Source organism: Ambystoma mexicanum, chromosome 9 (genome assembly GCF_040938575.1).
Source record: "Ambystoma mexicanum isolate Mex_15411 chromosome 9, UKY_AmexF1_1, whole genome shotgun sequence".
Classification (NCBI taxonomy): domain Eukaryota; kingdom Metazoa; phylum Chordata; class Amphibia; order Caudata; family Ambystomatidae; genus Ambystoma; species Ambystoma mexicanum.
The window spans coordinates 917,318,716-917,335,264 of NC_090931.1; the positions used below are offsets into that span (position 1 = coordinate 917,318,716).

At 48.4% G+C, this 16,549-nt stretch overlaps 1 protein-coding gene across 2 annotated transcripts in view; it reads left to right on the plus strand.

The window, feature by feature from the left end:
• Window positions 1–16,549, plus strand: part of CWC22 (CWC22 spliceosome associated protein homolog) — a 743,793-nt gene that overhangs the window by 601,587 nt on the left and 125,657 nt on the right. For both annotated transcript variants that reach the window (XM_069616085.1, XM_069616086.1), the window contains one exon: window positions 11,512–11,589. In XM_069616085.1, coding sequence (XP_069472186.1) covers window positions 11,512–11,589 — 78 coding nt within the window. The remainder of the gene's footprint in view (window positions 1–11,511; window positions 11,590–16,549) is intronic.

The following is a 16,549-nucleotide window of genomic DNA, read 5'->3' on the forward strand; positions in this document are numbered from 1 at the left end:
GGTACAGTGAGCTGAGAGGGCAGGCACCACCCTGAAAAGGACACCGAAATGTGCAGAAAGATCGCAGTGGTGATTGGGTGCTGCCCCATGAGGGCATCCGCTACCGCTGAGGAAAGCACAACAAGAGATTGCGGCAGTGACTCTGCGGTGTTCAAAATGTACACTGGGCACCACAAGGATTAAAGAATCAAACCCCCCCTCCCCCACCCATGCGATATGGAGGAAAAACCTCCCATCCTCCGGGGTCCAGCGGTGGTAACAGTGACACCCCCCCATGACATGGGGCACTGTTGGAAGCAGGACAGCACCTGGGGCCGGCCAGCCCCTCTGGACAGGCAGGGCAAGATCCACCACTTCCTCAACATTGAGGTACTGTAAATGAAGCTCTTGGGCTAAGAACTGAAGGGCCATTATAGGGATGACTAACTGCAACAGGCACCCCATGTAATTGGTTATATATGTATTTGTAAGTATGTATTGTATTATATGTACGTTGGTTTAGGGCGACATGGTTTTAAAAGGGTAGTGTTATGTAAGGGGATGAGCTACGGTTGAAGGGGGTAGGATTACCTAGTGTGGAGGGTGGTAGTACCAAGGGGGTCGGTAATCCAGAAGGGACCCCACAATATCCCCAGGGGGTTCCTACTATCAATAGGTTCGAGATCCTGGACACCTTGGGAGTAGATGGTTACGAACTCGAGTGGGGGCGGGCTTGGCTACGGGCCGGGATACTGCCCTGCCCCACCCTGCCCCCAATACCTTCTCCAGGTGGGAGGGCGGTCAAATGTGAGACATTGTAAGCGAGGTTGGCATGGTTAGTAAAAGCTGTGAGGACTGTAAGCATGCTTTTAGGTTTCTGGAGCTCATGCGGGCAGAAAATGCTGAGCTCAAGTGTGACATCCGTAGGCTGGCAAAATTGGTGGAGGGTTTGATGCTGTGGGTACCCAACCCCCTGTGTGTGCCTGAGGACTGGGTGGGGGGTGAGGGTAGAGCGGGATGGGGGGTGAGGGAGGGTAGTCACCCAGCACCACCATTAAAGAATGCTGTATTGTCAGTAGCTACCACTGCTATCCCCCCGTGTCCCCAACGGCGGCTCTAGCCCAGGGTTCGGGCAGCAGGAGGGTTGGGCCTGCCAATATTCTTCGCATCCCCCACCATGGCCCTGGAGCTGTACAGCAAGGCTTTTTTATCTCATGAATGTCCCAAAGCGCCAGGATCGAAGACAGGAGCAAGGAGATAGCCTGATGAACAAAGTTAGACATTGGCTGAGGCATAGAAGAGGGTGTTTGTCAGTGATTCACAGTAACTTGGTCTCATGTGAGAGGCTATTGGGGCCACAGGGCACGGACGCTATCAAAGTCTGGGTGAAGGATCCTCCTCTCATTGTGGGTCTCCTTGAAATGGAACAGCGGGCCCTACCCCAGACTCGGTTACAGATCTCCATCAAAATAGCCCCTCCTGAGTGGCAGCAGTCTCCCCTTGTGGGGGACCCAAGATGCTTTTTGGGACAGGAATGCTGTCCCTATCGTAACCTAGGACCACAGCTGCAGTCCTTCCAGCTACCCAGCATGTGACCTTATTCACAGAGTATCCCTAGAGGCATTGAAGGGTGATATGATATGATATGTTATTTGTAACGTGCCTATACACAAGTGTTTCAAGGCGCGATGAGGCAGGGAGGGGGGGGAACAAAGGGGAGACAGACAACGATCCTACTAGGCCAGGTGTCATTCAGATCGCGCAAGTGCAAGGGAGGGGGGAAGGGAAAAGTGCAGACAAGTGCTGGGAAGGGGGGCTGTAGGGATACAGAGACCATCCCGCAGTGCAGGGGTTGCCAGGGAGGCAGTGCAGGGGAGAGTGGCTGGGCCAAGGACTGAGAACGGTGGGTAGCCCAGTTGCAGATTCAGTGCAGTTTCAGTAATTAGCAGGGAGCGGGGGGGAGAAAGCAGAAGCAAAGAGGAAGGTTTTGAGGTGCTTCTGGAACTTTCAGGGATTTTGCCCCAAGCCCCAGAAGGCCTTTTGGACAATGCAGAGGGTTTTGAACTTAATCCTCGCAGCCACTGGGAGCCAGTGTAGCGATTTCAGTCCTGGAGAGATACGGTCCCTGGGCTTGAGGCCAAGGACAAGTCTCGCAGTCCTGTTCTGGATGAGTTGTAGAGGGCGGAGTGTAGAGGTAGACCGATTTAGATAGAGGCTGTTACAGTAGTCCAGCTTTGAGAGAACCAGGGCTCTGGAGACAGTGAGCTTCTGGGGGAAGGAGAGGAAAGGAAGGATACCTCTGAGGAGGTGCAGCTGGTAGTGTGACTTCTTGGAGATGTCAGATATGGGAGGAGAGAAGGAGAGTGTGGAGTCGAAGGTGACCCCGAGGTTTTTTGCCTTGCAGGTAGGAGCAGGAAGAGGGCCAAGAGAGGCCGGCCAGAGAGTTGCAGGCAAGGAGGGAGTGGGTGTGCCAATGAGTAGAATCTCAGTCTTACTGGCATTGAGGCAGAGGTCATTGGCGGCACACCATTCATGGATAGCAGAGTGACAGTCAGAGATGAGGGAAGGAGAATAGGAAGCCGAGGGTAGCCTGAAAATGAGCTGGGTATCATCCGCATAGCACTGAAAGTTGGGGCAGAGAGCGGCGATGCGGTGGGCAAGGAGTGCCAGATACTGGTTGAACAGCCAGGGAGAGAGGTTAGATCCCTGGGGGACACCAAAGGTAGAGAAAAAGATGTCAGAGAGGAAGGACCCCAGTTGGACCTGGGAGGGTCGATTGTAGAGGAAAGAGGTCAGCCATGCCAGAGCCTGACCAGTGATACCCAGGTTACAACGAAGACGGTTGAGCAGGATGGCATGGTTGACAGTATCAAAGGCAGAAGAGAGATTGAGCAGAATGAGAACACACGGAGTGTTAGAGTCAAGGTTCGAGAGCAGGTCCTCACGGATGTTCAGGAGAGCAGTTTCCGTGCTTCTGGCAGCTCTGAAGCCAAACTGATGGTCATGAAGACTATCAACAAATTCAGCATGGAGATTAAGCTGGGAGAGGGCCAGTTTCTCCAGGAGCTTGCCCAGGAAGGGAGTGATGGAGATTGGGCGATAGTTAGCCGGGCAGGAGGGGTCGGAAGAGGGTTTCTTAAGAGGGTGCACAAGGGAGTGCTTAAGGGGGGATGGGAAGACTCAGGAGGCGAAGGAGTGATTGCAGAAGTCAGCCAGGGCAGGAGCCAGGGTGTCGATGTGGTCCTTGATAGTTTTGGAGGAACAGGGGTGGACCTGTTTCGACGAGACTTTCATAGATCAGACTTGTCTGGAAACCTCGTCAGCAGAAAAGAGGGGAAAGGCAGAGGAGGGAGGAGGGGTGGCTGCAGAAGGGCCAGAGGAAGAGCAGGGAATAGAGGGGGGGGGGGGTATAGGAGGAGAGTGAGGACAGGATGTCCTGAGTTTTTAAAAATGAAGTGAGAGGCCAGTGCCGTGCAGAGGGCCTGGGAGGAGACAGGAGGTAGAGACTGCAGCAGGGTTGGCCAGCTCCTTGCACATTTTAAAGAGTTCAGCCAAATTGTTAGATGCCGCAGAGATGCGGGCTTGGATAAGGGCTCTCTTCTTGGTGGGAACGGAGAGCCGGTATTGCCTTTGGAGCAGGCGGCAGGCCAGTTTGTCAGAGGATGAACATGAAACACGCCATTTCCTCTCTGCCACCCTGCACTTGCGTTTTAGGGTGACGAGATCCGAGTCATACCAGGAGTTACATTTGTCTTTGGACTTCAGGCGGATTCTCATGACAGGGGCAAGGATATCAAGAGTGACAGATATAGCAGAGTGGAGAGGGCTGTGTCGGGGTGGGAGTCAGCCGAAGGGGGAGGGGATTAGAAGGTGGCGGCGAAAGCCTCAACTGACACGCGCTTCATGGGTCGGATGACTGAGAAGGAGGGTGGCAGTGATGAAGGTGGCTTTGTCTGAGGGGTAGGGAAGGTGAGGTGGGAGGATAGGAGAAAGTGATCACTCCAGGAGAGAGGAGTGGAGAGAGGGACAGAGTGGGGAAGGTCAGAAGAGATCAGAGCATCAAGAGTGTGCCCTGCAGAGTGAGTCGGCCCAGACGGGAGAATAGAGAGTGAGAGAGAGTCGCAGAGGTCGCGAAAGAGTCCAGAGAGGGGGGACAGGAGGCATCCAGGTGGATGTTGAAGTCTCCAAGAAAAAGGAGTTGAGAGGTTGAGGACAGGAGTGGGGAGAGGTCCTCCTTCTCAGAGAGGAAGGAGGAAATTTGACCGGGTGGCCGATGGATAGTAGCCACGGTAAGGGAGTGGCTAGGAGAGAGAGAGAGTCGGCAGACAAGGCATTCAAAAGAAGAGTAGGGCTGCGTAAGAGTGACAGTGGCAGGAATCCACTCAGGGAAGATAAGGGCAACACCCCCCCCTCAGCACGGTTGGGCCTGGGCACGGAGAGGATCTTGTAACCGTCAGGAGTGTGTCAAAGCTGGTAACAGAGCTAGCTGTGAACCATGTCTCAGTGAGACCAAGGACATCAAGGTCCAGTTCCTCAAGAAGGCGACAGATATCAGAGGAATGTTTGAGGGCAGAGCGAGAGTTAAGAGTGGCTATGTGGAGAAGGTTGCCATCCTTGAAGGACTTCCGGGGAGGGGTACAGATCAGAGGTGAAGAAGGGGCAAGAGAGGGGGCAGAGAGGGAGGGTGGAGGCAAGGTAGCAGAGGACAGAGGAGGGGGGACAGCAGGAGAGGAAAGGAAGTTGATGAGGCGCAGGAAGCGTCTATCAAAGAGGTGAAGGTTGGCCTGAGGGCCTTGGACCAAGACAGTTCCATTAGAGTAGACATTAATGATGGCCTTAGAGGAGTGAAAGGAGGCCAAGAGGACATCCCAATGGGTGCCACCATTAATGGGAGAGGAAGAGAAAAGAGAGCACAGAGACAATATGAAGGGTCCATAGGTCAGGTGAAGGTACGAAAAAGAGGATGTCAGCGAGAGTTTCCTTGGAGGAGGCACTAGTGTAGGTGTCAGTGATAGGGAGGGCCTGGGTTGGAGACCAGGATGTCCTTCTTAAACCTTTTCCTACCAGATTTAGTGAGGAGAGCAGGATAGTCAATGGAGAAGCAGTTAGAGAAGATAGGCGAGATAGAGAGCACCATAGAGTAGGCGGGAGAGGGGGAGACACTAGAGGGGACAGCTAGAGCAGGCAGACAGGATATCGAGAGGCAGGCAACTAGAGCAAAAGGACAAGACAACACTCCGGCTTAAAGAGCTCACAAAAAGCACATGAAGACAGGAGGGAGACACAAGTTTGGGAATCCTGAATAGAGGGGGAAAAAGGCCTAGGTTTCACAAAGCAATTTTTGTACTTGGCGGATAATTTGACCCTAACACTGCCTGGGGTGCGGGTTCTGTCATGGAACATAGCCAGGGTACCTTATTGACGACTGGCTTACATTCATTAGGGAGTCGGAGATGATTTTGCTTCAAGAAACCTGGGCCCTGGAACCGCCACACTTGCAGTGGTATGCAACCTTCTTTATCCCAGCATCTAAGGGAGTAAGGGGGCGGCCGTGCGAGGGCTTAATGACTTGGGTGAACGTGATCCTATTTAAATCAGTTACAGTGATAAACATGCATTCGCCTGATATTTTGTTGTTGGACATAAAATTGCTGGATGGCACATTTGTGCAGCTTGTTAATTTTTATAACAGGGGTGTAGCAGGGAGGGGAGTGGCACTTACAGAAAGGATCACAAATAAAATCCTGGACTGGAGGGTGTGTCTCACTGGACTCCCAAAAACATTAGTTATGGGGGATCTTAACGTACAGATTGAGCCGGTGCGTGCCCTGGATGATATCATGACAGAGGAAGATAGTCACTGGGGTTTGACTCCACCTAGGAGGCAGCACAAGTCAGCAGAAGAAATGGTAATTCGGGTATCCTTGGCCAACCTCAGGGCATACAATGGGCAATTTTTCTGGGGACTGGCCAGCTCCTCCTACTTTTGATAATGACCGGTCCTCTAGTAAAATAGATTATATCCTTGTTAATCTTGAGGCCTGGTGATGCATCAGGGCCTTTAAAGTAATAGAGAGGGTGGAGAGCGATCATCACCCCCTACGCATGAATGTGGGAAGGGGCTTTTGGGTGGTTTTAGGAGGGAGTCGAGCAGAAGATGGGCGAAGTGTAGTTGCCCTTGAAATTCTTGGCTAGGCCACAAAGAACTTGATGTGGCATGGTTTGGATCCGGAGGGAGTTCTCCCACAGGTGTAGGCTGACATCTGTCCCCTCCTTGAGGCCTTTGCGAGGTTGGATCCGAGTGATGCCACAGTTCTGATCAAACTCCATGAGGAAATAATAGCGCAGGTGAGATCTTATTTCTCAAAACCTGCTAAAGCAGTCCATAACTTCACAGAGAAAGCTACCCCCTGGTATGATGCGAATTGCCGGGATGCCAAGGTGCGGCTCATTGCGGCTGCAAAGATCCAAGACTCCAGAGGTGTGCTGAGGTCAGACGGTAAGAGGCGAATATTGTAAGATGCTGAAGGACAAGAGGAGGGAGTGGCATGATGATTTATGGAAGGCACTGCTGCGGGGACTCCAAGGGTTTTTGGTCTAAGATGGGGTTTGCTCACTGAGGTAGCCAAAGTCCGCTTAATGGCTTGATCCCTGAAGCAGTGTGGGCAGAATACTATGGTAACCTCTACTGGGCGGATGGTGTTATGATATGATAGGTTATTTATAACGCCCTTAATTCTCAGAGGTTTCTAAGTGCGGACCCGGGGATCGAACCTGTGTTGCTCCGTGTCGTCTTGCTTCCAAGGCGAGCACGTTGCCGCTGAGCTATCCTCCCGATTTCCATGGAGCTTGCGTCCATCAGGGAATGTGCTGTATCAACCAGGGCACCCCCGATACTCACAAATACACAGGTAGAGCTTGCGCTGGTGCGCCAAAATATAGGTACAGCGCTGGGTCCGGACAGAGTACCGATAGACTTCTACAGAAATTAGTCTGTGGTCTGGGTACCGTATTTGACCAAACTATTGAACGTAGTGCTGTCTAGCATGCAGGTCCCGGACTCTTGGACCTCGGCAGAAATTGTCCCAATTCATAAAAAGGGCGTATATGATGACCCTGCTAATTTTAGACCTATTACCTTTTAAGATGCTGGGGGGGAGACGCTTGCCCGGACACTGCTGTTCCATCTGGATAATTGGGCTCTGAGTAATGGATAAAAGACCATCGCCAGGAGAGGTTTTGTTAGGGCTTGAGTACCATCGACCAAAGCCTCCGACTGGTCTGTGAGAAGTACGCTGTAGTAAGAAAGACAAATGTATTTGCAGTTTTCATCAATTTATGGACTGCCTCCAACACTGTACCCTGAGCACGTCTTTGGGAGATGTTAGAGGAGCTTGTTATCTAAGCCGCATTGCTCTCTGCTGTCCAGAGCCCTTACACAGAGATCTCTGCGGTGGTCCGCTGGAATGTTGGTGGAAGTACCTCACGCAGTATTGACATCCAGAAGGGGGTTTGCCAGGGTTGTGTGCTAGCACCTAAATTGTTTTGTATCTTTATTAATTAAGTCCTGAAGAGGCTTTTGGCCACTCAAACGGATACCCATTCACTACTGGGCGATAAGCTTCCAGCATTATTGTTTGCAGGTGATGCAGTACTCCTGTCCCTAACATCTGTCGGCGTCCGCAAGCAGTTGGAGTTCTTTGTGGCTTTTACTAAGAGGAACAGGCTCTCCCTGAATATTAGCAAAACTAAGGCTATGATTTTCAGTGCCAACGCTAGGAAGAAGGAAAAGGCACTAACTCTCTTTGGAGGATGGTGTGATTGAGCAAGTCCAGTCATATGACTATCTAGGAGTGTGTCATGAGGTCATGTGGCTGGAAATTGCAGGTTGAGAAGGCCAAGTTAATGCTGGCCAGGTACAGTGGGGCCCTTGCTAGATTTACAAATGACCACGGGAATGGGGTGGTATGGGTCTCGCTGGAGGCTTATAAACCTAAAGTACGCCAGGCAGCACTGTATGCTTGGGGACAAATGGGAGATTCAACCCCTTGTAGTGGCGGAGAACACATTTAAAAAAAACATCCTTAGACTGCCCACTACTGCCCCGAATATTCCATTGTTACTGGAAACTGGCCTACAAGGCTTAGAGATGATTTGCAAACTGCGTCATGTCCTTTATTGGGCCAGTCTATGGTCAAATGACCATCTGTGCAAATATAAAGAGGCAGTCTTGGATGTTCTGTCTCAGCAAGAGAGCAGCTCTCTGAAGTGGGCTGCCCACGTGAAAAATCATTTGGTACAGACAGCTGGGGTTGTGGGAGTGTTGGTCTCTGTTATAACATCTCCGTCTAAGGAAGTGATCAAGAGCTCAGCGGGGACTAAGACATAGCGTGATAGCCTGGTGAAATCCAGGGTCTCAGAGCCACTGACCCGATACCTTGCTATTAAGAAATGGGTCGGTTGCAAAGAGTACCTGGATTATGTTACCTCCAAGTGGGAAAGGGCTTTGAACCCAAAGCTCTGCATTGGCATTTTGCCCAGAGGCGCACTCCGGCACAAATGGAATGATGCTGTTTCCGCAGCATGTATTCTTTGTGGTGAGGTGGCCGACACTTTGCAACACTATCTTCTACTCTGACTGAAGACTAAGCTCTTGAGGAAGCGTTTCTTGAAGGCCTTATTCCTAAATCGCGGTTGCAGGACATTAAGCAAAGCGGTGGCTAAGGGCCTGGATTCTGCAGACGCTTTGGTCATTTTTGCTACCAGCAATTACCTGAGCTGGGCAGGGAGAATTCCTATGAAAAAGACTAGGGAATTAGCTTGCCCACTTTTAATCATCCAATGATCTTAATGTGTTTCTGATGATGAATTTTGTTGCTTTTTAAATTGCTTCTACCGTGTGACTTGCTGAATTCGTTCTTGACTGTACATTTTGTGTGCGATAAGTGAGTATGATGATGTATTTATTTATTGTGTATCACTTTTATGACTTTTTCGGTGAAATAAAGCTGTTGAAATGAAAATGATTACCATGTGTGAGAAACCAGACGGTCTCTCTCCCACCAGTCCCCGGGGACCTGTCATCCAGGTTGTCAGGCCACGACCATCCCTTTTGGATCCAGTTCCTCTGGGGTGGACTAGAGCGGGAGAATCACCTGGATGAGGGGTCCTCTCGGAGTGGGACACCAGATGCAGAGACATGGACAGCCCGTGATGAGGGAAAACAGACTAACACCCGAGCTGTATACCTGAAGTGTCCCAATACAATGGTCAGGTGAGGTCAGGCAATTATTGATCATCACACACACCTGACTTCCATTAAGGTTCCCCACACAGATAAAAGGCGGAGCACGAGAGCACACTCTGAGTGAGGTAAAGCACATGAGGAAACAGCAGTTCCAAGATGGCAGTTTAACGAGAGAAGAAAGATGGCAAAACAGAATGGGATCGCAAGGTGGGAAGTTCCCTTGGCCTTTTCGACAAGGAACTGTTACTTTTCTAAAACCTCAAAAGTGGAAAGCGTTACACCAGGAAACCAGGCTGAAGAATCCTGCATTGTGTGTCGGAGATACCCGTGGCCCTCCTGTGTCAATAATCAAGGGAGGGAGAAGCGCCAGCCGCCGTGGTACTGTCCTTGACTCCAACAACAAAGCAACATCCGTGAAATCAACGCAGCCGCTGAGTTGGGGAGACCGATACAAGACCGGTCTGTGTTGAAGGCAAGGTTCCAAGCAGCAACATTGTATGGCGGGTGGTGGAACTAATATTGTTAAAATGCATGTGATAAAGGACACTAAAGTTGAACTATTGATGATTGATTGAACTTTTGAAGCATGATACAATACCCTTGACAGTGGTCCGGCGCTGTGTGGGTGCTCAATCGAAAGTCTCTGTACGGTATCCAGCTGAGAATTGACAAAGTGAAAGTGAGGAAGAGAGCAAGTAATTGTGAATCAAAGTGGTCCTGCGACGGGTTGAGCAAAATCCCAAGCACAGTCAATTTCGAAAGTAAAGAAAGCTTGAAAAAATAGAGAACGTTGGTCCCAGCCCAGCAGAGGGAGATCAATTGAAAGATGTGTGTTAAGTGGGTCTGAGCTAGCAGAGGGGGACCCAGGGTGAATCGAAAATCATCCAAGAAGTTGTACATGTGAAATCCTGAGAAGAAAGGAACTTTAATGTTTGTTGTGTTGCATCAGGCCCTCTGAAATAAGAGACTTTGGATGGCAAAGAGACTTTGACACAGAAGGCCCTGGATATGAGCTTTTGATCTACAACCTCGTGCTTGAGAAGCCAGAGACTGTGCTAATCTCGAGTGTGCCGCCTTGGCCCGTGCTGAAAATATGGGGAAGGGAAGCCAACGGCTTGAATAGCCGGACATATGATTTATTGAACACTTTTCTTTTGTTACATTGTTCCCACACTATTTTTATTTAGAGGTAAGAATTGGCAATAGGTTTATTAGTATAGGCCCATTTTGACAAGACATCACTAGGACTGCGTTGTTATGATTTGATGGCCGTAGCTTATAGGCGTTTTTCAAACCCAATTGAAGTTCAATAAACACCCTTAAACTGTGATCACTTGTCTGTCTTACTGTTTGATACCATGCCTTCCTTACACTAGGTAATAGTTATGTGAAGGTTAGGACTGGTAAGCTGGTGACCTGCTTGAGTTCACACTTACAGAGGGGTCATCTGCAGGAGCTATCCACGTCTTGGTGGGTGGCACAGAATAGGAAAGGATGGACTGTTGGATGCCACGCCATTAAGGGAGGGTAGCTGATGTAGCAGAACCCCATGGCAGGGTGCACTAGCGAGGGGAAAGTAGTCGTAGAAACAGAAATGTAAGTGGGTAGGATTATTGTTATTGTTCATTAAAGCAAAGGTCCCCAGCGGGCTTAAAAATCCCCCATTGTGCCTGTTTCCGTTTATGGAAGGGAATGGGACTAGGGTATTAGCCCATCTTCTGTTCATTGTGTCATATATTCTGTGTCTGGTTTTCTAACACCCCTTAGTTTGAATCTGGACTGTGGAGAAGGGGGGTTGTAGTGGGCCCTCCCTGGGGAAGGTGTGTACAAGAGCCCCCAGACTAGGTCAAAAACAGCAGGGCTACATCGGAGTCCCACATCCTGTGCGTGGGCGCTCTCCCTCTTTTCCCCCTCCCTTCCTCTCCCTCCATGCCTCCCTCTCCCGCCCCTTCTTCCTCCCCCTCTACCTCCCTTTCACTCTCTCTCTCTCTCTCTCTCTCTCCTTCCCTCTCTCTCTCTCCTTCCCTCTCTCTCACTTTCTCTCTCTCTCCTTCCCTCTCTCCCTCTCTACCTCCCATCAAATCTCTCCCTCTCCTCTCCAGGGCGAATTTGAAGATGTTATTTCGTGAAGTAATCCTACTAATTTAGAAGACCTTTTTTTATTTTTAACAAACGGCCCTGCATTTTAAGCCTTTAGTCCTAGTATGCTCACTTCTACTTGTACGTCTAATTTGTTGCAGCAAATGATAAAGTGTCAAATCGATATTTTAATTGCCTTTAAACAGAAAGAACTTTGCAACATGATCCTTGATTGTTGTGCTCAACAAAGAACATACGAGAAGTTTTTTGGTTTGCTGGCTGGGGTAAGTTGCTTTTTAATTTAGTATATCGCTTTAAAATGAGCGGTAGGAATTTAGTCAACATCATGCAATTCAAAGCATGTTTTATTACCTGGTTAATGAAAATGTGTGACAATCGCGTTCATGTTAAATAGTTGCATATGATTGATTTTGTGATAGGTAAAGCATTTAGTTATTTAGAAACGGCATTTTGTAGACCGATTTTTAATGTTAATTTAAAAAAGTATCTTGCATGTCTTATAAAAGTAAAATAGTTTCAGTGACGCATTGCTTTCAGTCCCTTTCACAGAGCGTGGTATTTCCTGCACAGTGTGAGTGCCTTTGACAAGTAGATGATGGTAACGTTTGCTTGATGTACACCACTCAAGTTCCGTGCTCATCCATATACTGTCTCCAAACTGCATAAACATTTACAAATTGGCTGGATTACTCGCAGTCGTCGCTTAACAATCACTATTAACTTTTACTCTTGCTAAAAGAAATGTTAACGTGTAAGCAAATTAGACAGCATTTCTGTTCTCTAGAACATGTGATATCTGGCCCTCCTCGCCTACACAAGACACTGCAGAGAAAGCTCAGAGATGAAAGAAAAACAAGCCTGTGCTTACCAATGTTTGAGGTCACTGAGAAGGCATGAAGACTGAAAGGACATATGTGTTATCATGACACATTGCTGAAAGCAGGCCAGTGTTGACTCTGATAAAATACGTAGATCCAGGAATTCTGGCACAGTGCTAGTTTAACACACTAGATGGATTCAATAAAATTTGATTCAACTTTATTTCGGTTAAACCATAGAAGTTAGACCTATACACATTCACAGACATAAAACCATCTAAAAACCCAAGACTATCAAATGCAACAGACACAACACCAACAAGAGAAAAACGGCTTAATCACAGACCGTATTGAAAGTGTTGAGTGCAATCTAGCTCATGAACCTTCTCCCTGAAAGAGAAATGTCCTGTTGAGGGCATTTCCAACACAATACACGATTTTTAGCTAAGCACAATCTTAAAGTTCACTTTTGCATCAAACCTTTTGGACGATGGACCAAAAAGAGGAATAGTAAAATGTCTACCTATATACTTTTGATCAATGCGCAGCAAGGCCACCAATGGCACTATACAAGACCACTTGCATTACATTACGCCACAAAGCCTTGTATAGAAATGTAGAAGCGACATAGATTATTGCTGGGCACTTGGTAATTCTGCAAAGATGTTCGCCATTAACAAGGCGCCTAATACTGAGCGCATTCAAAGTTTGTTTCATATTATGTCATCTCGGGACATCATAAAAGGGGTAGTTAAATGAAAACATTGAACAGATTCCTTGCCCACACCTCCCCGACAGAAGGGAACAATTGCTAGGAACTAAGGGAATTCCATGTATTCAAAACAGTCGCCAAAGGGAGGATGTCTAGATGTAATTTACTAAATAGGGAGTGAGCATATGGGGATTCATTGAAATCAACACAGCTTTCCAAACCCAGTTCTTCCTTAATTTCATAATACCCTCACCCTAGAGAGCTCACAATACGCCTACCATACAGAACTACCTCCTTTTTCTCTGACCGGTCCTCCCAGGTTGAACTCAGGCCCTTTCTCTCCTCTCCCACTCTCTCTACTTGTGGTGTCCCCAAGGGATCTAACCTTTCCCCCTGGTTCTTAAAAACCTACATGACCCCCCCCCCCCCTTGGCCCACAGGATCTTTACCTTTACTTCTAACTTTCAGTGTAATGCGGATGACACACAGTTCTCTTTTAGGCTACCTTTGGCTTCCTCCTCCTCAATCATCCCTGACTGTCTATCCGCAATTCAGGCTTGGTGTGCTGCTAATAATCTATGCCTGAATGCCAGTAAGACAGAGATCGTCCCCTGCTCCCGCTTTCCCACTTTTTCACTGGCCTGACTCTCTTGTCTCTGCGCCCCCACCTACCAATGAGGCAACAAAATATTGGTCATCTTCGACTCCACTCTCTCCTTTTCTTCTGACATCTCAAACATCTCCAAAAAGTCCAACTTCCAACTACACCTCCTTGGAGGTATTCTACCTTTTTTCACTTTCCGCCTTGATGCTCATTACCTAGAGAGCCCTGGTTCTCTCTAAGCTGGACTATTGCAACAGCCTCTTTCTCAATCTTCCTACTTATACTCTCCGTCCTCTACAACTCATCCAGAACAGAACCGCGAGACTTCAAGGATCAAGTTCAAGACCCTCTGCATAATCCATAAGGCTTTCTAGGGCCGGTGCGCACACTATCTACAACACTCTCTTCCTAAATACTCTCCCTCTAGAGTCCTCTGCTTGTCCTCCAACTCTCTGCCTGTGAGCCGCTTTCACAAACAGAGATTTGGGGGTAGATCTTTATCCTCTACAGGTGCTTCCATCTGGAATAGCCTCCCTGCCTCTCTCCGTCTTGAGCCGGAATCACCTTAAATTCTGGAAACTCCTCAAGACCTTCCTTTTCTCTTCCTCTTTCTCTCTCCCTCTCCCCTGCTAACCTCCTTTTCTTTTCTCTCGACCCTCTTTCTCCTCCCTTGTACTGTTCAATTTTTGTTGGCTGGTTGCCTTGTTCACCTCCAGAGCCTACAGGTCCCAGGCTCTCCTGCCAGTCTTTTGCACTTGCCTCCGGGCTGCTTCACTTTGTTCAACACTACGGTACTTCCACTCCTTGAACAGGGCAGCCTCTCTGCACTTAACCCACGGCCCTGCTGGCCCAGACTCTTTGCCCTCCCCCCCGCCTCTGCACCTGTATGCGTACAGGACCTAAATGTACGAATACCAGTTAGTCTGCCCCCCCAATCTCTTGCAAGCCCCTCCCACCGTTTTCTGTCTGTCTGAACCCCCCTACCCCTCCCTCCACCCCCGAGCTTGTTCTCATCTGTACCAGTTCATGCACTTGCTCTAAGAGTAATGTTGTCAGGCCTAGTATGCTAGTGTTTGTTTAGATCATTCGGAATCTTCAAGGCTGAAGAATGATTACTGTATTCCTGTATTACCTTTTTACCTTACAGCCTTGAAGCGCTTTGAAGCACTTCACCTGTTTATAAGCGCTATATAAATAAACAATAAATAAATAAATACTCCACCATATTATCCTTGATTTGCCTCCCTGATCCATATGCTTCATAATTGGATTCACTCGCTCAGGGTGATTTCAGAGTTCTGAGAGATGCAGTTTCAGAAGCATGTTTCGAACACGTTTTACCCAAGACAGTGACCCACCCCCCACCTTGGTTGAGTTCATCTAACAATCTAATTAACTCCTGTCTGTAGTTGGTCAGCTTGGGTGTTAGCCCAGTAGAACACTGCTTTAACGGCAACCTTACCATCCACACATCCAATTTTAAACGCATCAACGAGGCACTAGATTAATTTTAATGAGGAGAAGAGAGGTGGGGGAGTGGCAGGAGTGCAACTAAAGATTGCAGTACATGGGCATTGAACATAGGTAAGCTGGCTGGTTTCTGCAGGGCAAAGAGCATTGTAAAGAGAAGAGAAACACACAAAGCAACACAACAAACTTATATAGGGTCTTAACTTTGGGACTCAAATGAGTAATCAGTGCAGAGGAACAAAGCAGGAGAGCTGCAATGACGTGTTAACCGACAGTGAAAAGGGCAAATCTTCTTTCTGAATAACAAGAGTTTTGTAGGGCCGAGGTCACATACTTTATAGAGAAAAAGTTAAAAAGTGGCCCAGATGCAATCAAAAAGGAGTTATTCCATCTCTGCAAGAATCGGAAGCTGTTTGCAAACTGCAGTTAACAGAATCTATATGGGAGGCATGTAGATCAGCATCGGGATACTTGCAGAGCTCATGAGCATAATGGTCCAGAGGCAAACCTCCTCCTCAGGGGGTCCTCAGTAGCACTCTTGTGTGGCTTCATAATGGTTTCCTGACACCTATTTTGAAAGGGGGGAACTGGGAAAAGGCCAAATAAGATCCTTACAGATTAACGTGGTGAAGAGGGTGAATTAATGCATAGAATATCCTTGAGGAATGGATTGTTGGGGGATGGAGAAGGTCTCCAAGGTCATAGCTGACATCTGTGAAAATAAATAGATAAGTTTAATGCTTATGCTCGATCTCCCTCCCAGTCCTCGAAGAGGCTAATTGGGAATTGCCGACTCCAGCATTAATCCAAAGAAGTCATTTTATCTACCACCTCTTTACTATGGATTCTGGAAAAGCACCATGGAAAGATGGCTTGAGTCTGCCATTTCCTGAGATATGTAAGTGTCTCTTCCTGCCCCCACCTGGCAGACGTTTTTAATAAAGTAGTCCGGAATGCATTCTCCCGCCCACTGTGCCACAGCCAATGTTTTCCATAGTTATGTTATGTTATGTCATTTTGCATTTATATAGCGCCTTATATACCATTGGTATGGTCTGAAGGCGCTGGTAGGTTGAACGCCCTTGGGAACCGAAGTTCGGGTCAGTAGAGAGAGTAGGGACAGTCAAAAAAGTGCGTGTGCGCACCAGGTATGTGTGCAGCTGGTGCGGAGTTCGAGTGGTAGCTGCTTCTTAGCGGTAGGTGTGGTGGTTGAGATATCAGGAGTATGTGTTCGCTCTGGCCGGCTTTATCCAGAACGAGTGTGGCTGCGTTAGGCCTGAGGAGAACGCCTGGCTGGGGGTGTGAAACCAGCAATGTTTAGAGTGATGTGGAGTGAACGGGAGATGTAGCTATGAGAACAGTTATACCGAATGGTGTCATAGTATCTCTGTGTTCTAGTTGAGTGGTGGTGTAAGAGAGAGAGTAAGCGTGGGGTGTGGTATGATGTATGTTTTTCAAATGTTCCCTTCATTCCAAAGCATAATTTCGAAGGGATTGTGTCCTCCGACGTATTCCTTATCTTAGATATCTCTTTCCAGCTTTGCTGGCCTCGGAAAATTTTTTCTCTAGAGGGCGCTGCGCGTCGGCATCCGCCGAGTCGATGTCCCTCGACAGCCGCC